Here is a 10,522-nt window from a genome sequence, read left to right as displayed (position 1 = left end):
GGTTCTTACCGATCTGAGCTGCACAACAGAGACACACTGAGGACCAACCCTGGACCTGGTCTAGCCAGGACTAGAAGGACCCATCTGACCAACACTGGACCTGGTCTAACCAGGACTAGAAGGACCCATCTGACCAACCCTGGACCTGGTCTAGCCAGGACTAGAAGGACCCATCTGACCAACCCTGGACCTGGTCTAACCAGGACTAGAAGGACCCATCTGACCAACCCTGGACCTGGTCTAGCCAGGACTAGAAGGACCCATCTGACCAACCCTGGACCTGATCTAGCCAGGACTAGAAGGACCCATCTGACCAACACTGGACCTGGTCTAACCAGGACTAGAAGGACCCATCTGACCAACCCTGGACCTGGTCTAGCCAGGACTAGAAGGACCCATTAGATCAGGACCTGGTTCTGGTCTAACCAGGCCTAGAAGGACCCATCTGACCAACCCTGGACCTGGTCTAGCCAGGACTAGAAGGACCCATCTGATCAGGACCTGGTTCTGGTCTAACCAGGACTAGAAGGACCCATCTGATCAGGACCTGGTTCTGGTCTAACCAGTACTAGAAGGACCCATCTGATCAGGACCTGGTTCTGGTCTAGCCAGGACTAGAAGGACCCATCTGACCAACCCTGGATCTGGTCTAACCAGGACTAGAAGGACCCATCTGACCAACCCTGGACCTGGTCTAACCAGGACTAGAAGGACCCATCTGACCAACCCTGGACCTGATCTAACCAGGACTAGAAGGACCCATCTGATCAGGACCTGGTTCTGGTCTAACCCGGGTTGGACCAATATGTTTAATGAATCAGAATCCTGAGGCGTTGCTTATGTCTTACTCTCGATCTCCAGCCGGTTGAGGATGTCCGTTGCCACGGCGTCGGCCTCCAGCTCACAGGTGCTCTGGCGCTGCACACCCTCCAGGACCAGAGAGCTGAGGGGGGTCACCAGGTCAGGGGTCAGGGGTCAGGGGGGGACCAGGGAGCAAAGGACACAGTGAGCTGGAGTGTGAGACGGTGAGTCAGAGTGTGATAGTGTGCTAGAGTGTGGCAGCGTGAGCTACAGTGTGCTTTAGTGTTTCGTAGTGACCTACAGTGTACTTTAGTGTACCATAGTGAGCTACAGTGTACTTTAGTGTACCATAGTGAGCTACAGTGTACTTTAGTGTACCATAGTGAGCTACAGTGTGCTTTAGTGTGCCATAGTGAGCTACAGTGTACTTTAGTGTACCATAGTGAGCTACAGTGTACTTTAGTGTGCCATAGTGAGCTACAGTGTGCTTTAGTGAGCCATAGTGAGCTACAGTGTGCTTTAGTGTTTCGTAGTGAGCTACAGTGTACTTTAGTGTGCCATAGTGAGCTACAGTGTGCTTTAGTGTGCCATAGTGAGCTACAGTGTGCTTTAGTGTGCCATAGTGAGCTACAGTGTGCTTTAGTGTACCATAGTGAGCTACAGTGTGCTTTAGTGTGCCGTAGTGAGCTACAGTGTGCTTTAGTGTGCCATAGTGAGCTACAGTGTGCTTTAGTGTGCCATAGTGAGCTACAGTGTACTTTAGTGAGCCATAGTGAGCTACAGTGTGCTTTAGTGTTTCGTAGTGAGCTACAGTGTACTTTAGTGTGCCATAGTGAGCTACAGTGTGCTTTAGTGTTTCGTAGTGAGCTACAGTGTACTTTAGTGTGCCATAGTGAGCTACAGTGTACTTTAGTGTGCCATAGTGAGCTACAGTGTGCTTTAGTGTGCCATAGTGAGCTACAGTGTACTTTAGTGTGCCATAGTGAGCTACAGTGTGCTTTAGTGTACCATAGTGAGCTACAGTGTACTTTAGTGTACCATAGTGAGCTACAGTGTGCTTTAGTGTTTCGTAGTGAGCTACAGTGTACTTTAGTGTGCCATAGTGAGCTACAGTGTACTTTAGTGTGCCATAGTGAGCTACAGTGTGCTTTAGTGTGCCATAGTGAGCTACAGTGTACTTTAGTGTGCCATAGTGAGCTACAGTGTGCTTTAGTGTACCATAGTGAGCTACAGTGTACTTTAGTGTACCATAGTGAGCTACAGTGTACTTTAGTGTACCATAGTGAGCTACAGTGTACTTTAGTGTGCCATAGTGAGCTACAGTGTACTTTAGTGTGCCATAGTGAGCTACAGTGTACTTTAGTGAGCCATAGTGAGCTACAGTGTACTTTAGTGTGCCATAGTGAGCTACAGTGTGCTTTAGTGTACCATAGTGAGCTACAGTGTGCTTCAGTGTGCCATAGTGAGCTACAGTGTACTTTAGTGTGCCATAGTGAGCTACAGTGTACTTTAGTGTACCATAGTGAGCTACAGTGTGCTTTAGTGTACCATAGTGAGCTACAGTGTACTTTAGTGTACCATAGTGAGCTACAGTGTACTTTAGTGTGCCATAGTGAGCTACAGTGTGCTTTAGTGTTTCGTAGTGAGCTACAGTGTACTTTAGTGTGCCATAGTGAGCTACAGTGTGCTTTAGTGTGCCATAGTGAGCTACAGTGTACTTTAGTGTTTCGTAGTGTCCTACAGTGTGCTTTAGTGTACCATAGTGAGCTACAGTGTGCTTTAGTGTGCCATAGTGAGCTACAGTGTACTTTAGTGTTTCGTAGTGACCTACAGTGTGCTTTAGTGTACCATAGTGAGCTACATTGTACTTTAGTGTACCATAGTGAGCTACAGTGTGCTTTAGTGAGCCATAGTGAGCTACAGTGTGCTTTAGTGTGCCATAGTGAGCTACAGTGTACTTTAGTGTTTCGTAGTGACCTACAGTGTACTTTAGTGTTTCGTAGTGACCTACAGTGTGCTTCAGTGTGCCATAGTGAGCCACAGTGTACTTTAGTGTTTCGTAGTGACCTACAGTGTACTTTAGTGTTTCGTAGTGACCTACAGTGTACTTTAGTGTGCCATAGTGAGCTACAGTGTACTTTAGGGTTTCGTAGTGAGCTACAGTGTACTTTAGTGTACCATAGTGAGCTACAGTGTACTTTAGTGTTTCGTAGTGACCTACAGTGTATTTTAGTGTGCCATTGAGCTACAGTGTACTTTAGTGTTTCGTAGTGACCTACAGTGTACTTTAGTGAGCCATAGTGAGCTACAGTGTACTTTAGTGTACCATAGTGAGCTACAGTGTACTTTAGTGTTTCGTAGTGACCTACAGTGTACTTTAGTGTGCCATTGAGCTACAGTGTACTTTAGTGTTTCGTAGTGAGCTACAGTGTGCTTTAGTGTGCCATAGTGAGCTACAGTGTACTTTAGTGTGCCATAGTGAGCTACAGTGTACTTTAGTGTACCATAGTGAGCTACAGTGTGCTTTAGTGTGCCATAGTGAGCTACAGTGTGCTTTAGTGTACCATAGTGAGCTACAGTGTGCTTTAGTGTGCCATAGTGAGCTACAGTGTACTTTAGTGTACCATAGTGAGCTACAGTGTACTTTAGTGTGCCATAGTGAGCTACAGTGTACTTTAGTGTGCCATAGTGAGCTACAGTGTGCTTTAGTGTGCCATAGTGAGCTACAGTGTACTTTAGTGTGCCATAGTGAGCTGGAGTGTGCTTTAGTGTGCCATAGTGAGCTACAGTGTGCTTTAGTGTGCCATAGTGAGCTACAGTGTACTTTAGTGTGCCATAGTGAGCTACAGTGTGCTTTAGTGTGCCATAGTGAGCTACAGTGTGCTTTAGTGTGCCATAGTGAGCTGGAGTGTGAGGTTAGGGTGAGGACTCAGTAAGAGAGGTGAGGCAGCAGGGACCCACCAGGGGATGTTGTCCGGCTCCCAGCGCTGAAACGAGGCCCCCAGCATGCTGTCGTTTAGTTTAGAAGCACAGGGACTCCTCCAGGGACTGCAGCCGGGGGCCCCACTGGAGCCAGGGGCCAGGCCGGGGGCACCACTGGAGCCAGGGGCCAGGCCGGGGGCCCCACTGGAGCCAGGGGCCAGGCCGGGGGCCACGCTGGAGCCAGGGGCCAGGCCGGGGGCCACGGAGCCAGGGGCCAGGCCGGGGGCCATGGAGCCAGGGGCCAGGCCGGGGGCCGTGCTGGAGCCAGGGGCCAGGCCGGGGGCCACACTGGAGCCAGGGGCCAGGCCGGGGGCCACGGAGCCCGGGGCCAGGCCGGGGGCCACGGAGCCCGGGGGGTCGTCCTCTGGAGAGACAGATTATAACGGTGATGAGTGATGGAGCTGGTTAACAGGGAGACAAAGACACGGACAGACAGACAAGAGAGTGCAGCCTTCACTGTCCCACCAACAGAATCGCCCCTTCCACGAAGCTGACCTCCAACAACGGTCACATCTTACAGACAGACAGACAGACAGACAGACAGACAGACAGACAGACAGACAGACAGACAGACAGACAGACAGGACCCTGACCTCTGAGGGGCTGCGTGCGGAACTTGAGCGCGGCCACGTGCAGCAGGTTCATGCCGTACAGGTTGTAGTCGATGAAGACCTGCAGCATGAAGGGGATGTGACCCTCGTGGGGCTGGTACACTTTGTTCATCACCGCCCCGCTACACAGCAGCTCGCACATCCTGCACACACAGGAACACACCGCGTTCATAACACACACACACACCAACACACAGGAACACACCGCGTTCATAACACACACACACACCAACACACAGGAACATACCGCGTTCACAACACACACACACACCAACACACACCGCGTTCATAACACACACACACACACCAACACACACCACGTTCATAACACACACACAAGAACACACACCGCGTTCACAACACACACACACCGCGTTCATAACACACACACACCAACACACACCGCGTTCACAACACACACACACACCAACACACACCGCGTTCATAACACACACACACACACACACACACACACACACACCGTGTTCATAACACACACACACAGGAACACACACCGCGTTCATAACACACACACAGGAACACACACCGTGTTCATAACACACACACACACACACACACAGCGGCTCACGCACCCTGGACACACAAATAACACATCTTGTTCATCACACACACACACCTTATCCATAACACACACACAAACACACACACCTTGTTCATCACCTCCACGCTACACAACAGCTCACCCATCCTGCACACACAGGAACACACACCTTGTTCAACACACACCTTGTTCATAACACAAACACACAGTCTTCATAAGACACACACACAGCAGCTCACACACCCTGGACACACAGGAACACAAATGTGTTCATAACACACACACATACCTTGTTCATTCCTACACACACACATAAAAGAACACACATATACATACCTTGTTCCACACACACAAGAATACACACTTTGTTCATAACAAACACACGCACACACACACACACACACACACACACAGAGTTAACCCTACCTTTTCACCATCTGAGGGTTGTACAGGAAGACCTTCATGTACTGCTTCTCGTTGGCATGGTAACCATAGAATGGCCTGGGGGGGGAAAGAAAGAGAGAGAGAGGGGTTTACTAAATCTCCCTAGCGACAGGAATTAGATCTCAAATACATCACCAGGAGGGACATCAAATCGAATCTATCTAGCGACAGGTGTGACCTAAATACAGGAGTTACGTCTAAACTAAATCAGGCTGGCAACCAGTGCTACAAGTAAACTAAATCTAACTAGCTAGAGGTGTAACCTAGCAACAGGTGCTACATCTAAACAAAATCTACCTAGCGACAGGTGCTTCATCTAAACTAAATCTACCTAGCAACAGGTGCTACATCTAAACAAAATCTACCTAGCAACAGGTGCTTCATCTAAACTAAATCTACCTGGCGAGAGGTGTAACCTAGCAACAGGTGCTACATCTAAACTAAATCTACCTGGCGAGAGGTTTAACCTAGCAACAGGTGCTGCATCTAAACAACATCTAACTGGCGGGCGGGTTTTACTTACATGCCCGACACCAGCGTCACCTTGAAGACGTGCTGGGCGTTGGAGGCGGGGTTGCCCATGGCGATGTTGAGGGCGCGGTCGATGCTGAAGGCCACCTGCCGCAGGTGGCGCTCGGGGGAGGGGCCATAGCCATCGTAGGGGACGTAGACGTACGGGAACGCACCGTGCACGTGGAGACATGTCTTCTGGCCTGGCACAGGAAGCAGAGCATCACAACCCAGTATGACTGACACACACACACACACACACACACACACACACACACACACACACACACACACACACACACACACACACACACACACACACACACACACACACACACACACACACACACACACACACACACAGCTTGTTCACTTGTTCTGCAGTTGCTAGGCAACAGTGCTGGTAAATCAGCAGCTGTACGCAGACAGCAGGGAACTGTCTGGTCTTTGTTGTTGGGGACGAGTTGGTTCGGGATGAGGGTTAGGCCTCTCTAATGACAGGTGGAGGGATGAGGGTTAGGGTTAGACCTCTCTAATGACAGGTGGAGGGATGAGGGTTAGGGTTAGACCTCTCTAATGACCGGTGGAGGGATGAGGGTTAGGGTTAGACCTCTCTAATGACAGGTGGAGGGATGAGGGTTAGGGTTAGACCTCTCTAATGACAGGTGGAGGGATGTTGCCATCCTCCACCTCACCAACACACCTCACAAACACGGACACGACACAAGGACCCCCCTCCTACACCCAAACACCACAATCCTACACCATCATAACACAAAGACAGCATCCTACACCCAAACATCACTACCCTACGCCCAAACACCATCACAACACAAAGACAGCATCCCTCAATCAAACACAAACAAAACACAACACCATCTCCGTCATTACAACAAACAAGGACGGCAATCTGCAATCAAACAGCATCGAAACACACCATCCTCATTACAACACACAATATACACCATGAAACAAACACCATCCTCATCACAACACACCACACCATCGACACACGACACACCATCGACACCATCGACACACCACACCATCGACACCATCAAGACACACCACACCATCGACACCATCAAGACACACCACACCATCGACACCATCGACACACCACAGACACCATCAAGACACGACACACCATCGACACACCACACCATCGACACCATCAAGACACGACACACCATCGACACCATCAAGGCACACCACACCATCGACACCATCGACACACCACACCGTCGACACCATCAAGACACACCACACCATCGACACCATCAAAACACACCACACCATCGACACCATCGACACACCACACCATCGACAACGTCAAAACACAAGATCAGCCAAAGAAATATGTGTGATGAGGAGGAAGAAGGAAAGGAAGGAAGCCTGGCCCAGTGCTGCCTAGCAACAGACTGCCTTTTTTGGATGGAAAATTCCTTTCATTAGCTTGCTGATAATATATAACACACATTACAACATATACACCATGTTTAATATCACACAAACTGCTACACAAACAGCAGTGTATTTAATATCACACATACTGCTACACAAACACCAGTGTGTTTAATATCACACACATTGCAACGTAAACACCAGTGTGTTTCCCATGTCACACACCTTGCTAGACTACTGCAGTATTTGAACAGAGTACTGCAGTATTGTGACAGAAGTGAGGGATGGATGTTTTTGTCACAGTGACCGGTCATGTGTTGAAAGGGGGAGTTGTATCAGGCCTCATGCTCACGCACACGCACACGCGCACGCACACACACTTTGTACGCCTCCTTTATTGTCAGAAGTTCCTCCTCCTCCTCCTCTCACCCGATATTCACCTCATCTTTAGTCCCTCTGAAGCTCCTCCTCTAGACCATGTCCTCTTCCTCCTCGTCCTCTAGACCATCTCCTCCTCCTCCTCCTCCTCCTCCTCCTCTAGACCTTCTCCTCCTCCTCCTCTAGACCATCTCCTGCTCTACTAAACCACCTCCATCTCCTCTAGACCATCTCCTGCTCTACTAAACCACCTCCATCTCCTCTAGACCATCTCCTGCTCTACTAAACCACCTCCACCTCCTCTAGACCATCTCCTGCTCTACTAAACCACCTCCATCTCCTCTAGACCATCTCCTGCTCTACTAAACCACCTCCATCTCCTCTAGACCATCTCCTGCTCTACTAAACCACCTCCACCTCCTCTAGACCATCTCCTCCTTTAGACCATCTCCTTCTCCTCGGGCTGAACATGTGTAGCTCCTATGGGGAGTGGTAAGCGGTCATGCTACACTGCTACACTGCTCAGGCTTCAGCATACAGACCTCTAGAAAAGACAACAACTCAACAAACACTTAAGTACCATCAGCTGTTTAAAGGGGTAGGCATCTTCCAATCATTCACGAGCACGTGTGTTGCCTGGAGTTTACTAATGAGTCACTTCCCCTTTAAGAAAACTTTCTCAAATGGGCTTAAAGAGTCCATGAAGAGAGCGGGGAGAGCGAGCTTAATCCTCGGGGGTTAGACTGATGGAATGTGAGAGAGGCCTCTTCTTTGTGTGTGTGTGTGTGTGTGTGTGTGTGTGTGTGTGTGTGTGTGTGTGTGTGTGTGTGTGTGTGTGTGTGTGTGTGTGTCCGTCCTTGTAAGGTAAATGGTTAACTCTGAACCAACTCAGGCCATTATAGAATATATATCCAAAGAATATCTCTATATAATATAAAACCACTAACATATATCCATATAATATACACTATCCAAAGAATATATATAATACAGCCATTTCCACTCCATCTATATATTTACCATACCTTTAAATAAAATACATATAACTCCATGTACCATACCTTTTATAGTAATATATATGTCTATGTACTAAACCTTTAATAATAAATAAATATACGTATTACCTTTAATAATATATACCTCAAAGAACCATACCTTTAATAATATGCATCTCCGTGTACCACACCTTACACTAATATCCGTACATGTCGCCATAACGGTGCGTTACTTAGCGACAGGTCTGCCCCCTCAGGCTCTGGACCTTTAAACTTTCCGGCTTCATCATATCCAATGTGGCCATGAATGAATGAAAAAACATATTTACAATCATAATAATGTATAATATAACGCATGCAAAACATAATAATTTCTAAAATTCATAATGATAATAAATACCTGCAGGTGTAGCCCCGAACACGCGGACCACCGGGACCTTCTTGACGTCGCTGGCCCTGAACTCCGAGTAGCAAACGTCCAAGTCCCGGACCGGGCTGGACAGATAGTAGTCCGCACTCACGATCCGAATGGAGAACATGACGGAACCAGGAGGAATCCAGGAGGAGCAGCTTTAGGACTAGAAGCGGACCGAGATGAGCAGCTTCAGAACCAGGGGCAGCTTTATAACCAGGAGCAGACCGAGAGGAGCAGACCCGGAGGAGCAGCCTCAGAACCAAGAGCAGACCCGGAGGAGCGGCTTCAGAACCAGGAGCAGACCGAGGATAGAGCTTTAGAACCAGGAGCAGACCCGGAGGTGCAGGCGGGCAGTGGTTCCCTGGTCCTGGCTGAAGAGGCAACACAGACCCGCTCGGCTGTCCTCCATCAGCGGCTCCGTAGCGAGGGTTTCCAGCTGTTGACTCAACTAAAGCTCAATAAACATTGCGGTGCTAACGTAACGTTATGATACTTTAGTATAACAGTACACTGTATTACTGTCAGTATCGACGGTATAATAATACACCGGTGGTTCAGTCTCAAGCCTTCAGGGCTAGGTGAGCTCCAGGTTCGCGTCTGCAGACCGACAAACGACACAACTCAGAACCGCACGCAGCTCCTGAAACCGTCCGCATGTCTCTACCAGCGACCCGCTGCAGCACGGCCACAGGCTAGCTGCTAAGCTAACCAGCGGCTAGCTGCTAAGCTAACACCGCAACGGGGACTGGGTGCGGGACGAGGCTAGCTGGCCATCCAGCCGGAGCGCTTGTTGGCTGGCTAGCCGGGGCGCTAGCTGGCTGGCTAGCCGGGGTGCTGTGTCTCTTGTTGACAACATCAACACACCGCTACAGTCGGCGTGTTTCCATCACATTCGGGCGACATGAGAGCTGTCACGTCTCCGTCTCGTCACCGTAGGATATAGAGCAATACAACGCAAGTTTATCCGTACAGTTAATAATCGAGAATTAATAATCCATACAATGAAATGTCCAAATCTTTGCTGTGGTTCCTCCCTGTTCGGTCTGGACGTATCTTCTGCTCGGTCGTCGGGTTTCTTCGTTGCTCCTCGGCTCTCTCCGTTATTCCTCGTTTCTCTCCGTCATTCACAGCGAAGCAACCCCAACTCCCAGAGTTTCAAAGTAAAGGCTGCTCAGCGCCGGGATGCTCCCACTGGGAGCATCCCAGTATCTCCGTCCTGGTTCCGTCACGAAGGACTACAACCCTCCAGTATAATCCTGGTTTAAATGGACACCGACTACTATTAGTAGAATATAAAACAGGATTATGGCCTGATTTAATCACTGTAGAAGCCATGCAGAATAAAGAACTTCAGTAGCGCCGCATTGAAAAAGCAAAAGAAGGCATATTTATTCAACCCTGATTCAGTCCTTACTATGCA

The 10,522-nt window shown here is 49.1% G+C and overlaps 1 protein-coding gene across 1 annotated transcript in view; it reads right to left on the bottom strand.

Annotated features, from left to right (window-relative positions):
- The window catches only part of rev3l (REV3 like, DNA directed polymerase zeta catalytic subunit), a 36,632-nt gene extending 26,350 nt beyond the window's left edge, over nucleotides 1-10,282 (bottom strand). The window contains exons 1-7 of the mRNA XM_030345256.1: nucleotides 9,088-10,282; nucleotides 5,924-6,113; nucleotides 5,383-5,457; nucleotides 4,386-4,537; nucleotides 3,763-3,886; nucleotides 849-943; nucleotides 1-18 (exon numbers count right to left, since the gene is read on the bottom strand). The exon at nucleotides 1-18 is cut by the window's left edge and continues 87 nt beyond it. Of these exons, the coding sequence (XP_030201116.1) occupies nucleotides 1-18; nucleotides 849-943; nucleotides 3,763-3,886; nucleotides 4,386-4,537; nucleotides 5,383-5,457; nucleotides 5,924-6,113; nucleotides 9,088-9,226 (793 nt within the window). The 5' untranslated portion in view covers nucleotides 9,227-10,282. The remainder of the gene's footprint in view (nucleotides 19-848; nucleotides 944-3,762; nucleotides 3,887-4,385; nucleotides 4,538-5,382; nucleotides 5,458-5,923; nucleotides 6,114-9,087) is intronic.
- Nucleotides 10,283-10,522: the final 240 nt, after the last annotated feature.

Source organism: Gadus morhua, chromosome 21, assembly GCF_902167405.1.
Source record: "Gadus morhua chromosome 21, gadMor3.0, whole genome shotgun sequence".
NCBI classification, from domain to species: domain Eukaryota; kingdom Metazoa; phylum Chordata; class Actinopteri; order Gadiformes; family Gadidae; genus Gadus; species Gadus morhua.
This window is presented reverse-complemented; position numbering and strand designations above follow the sequence as displayed.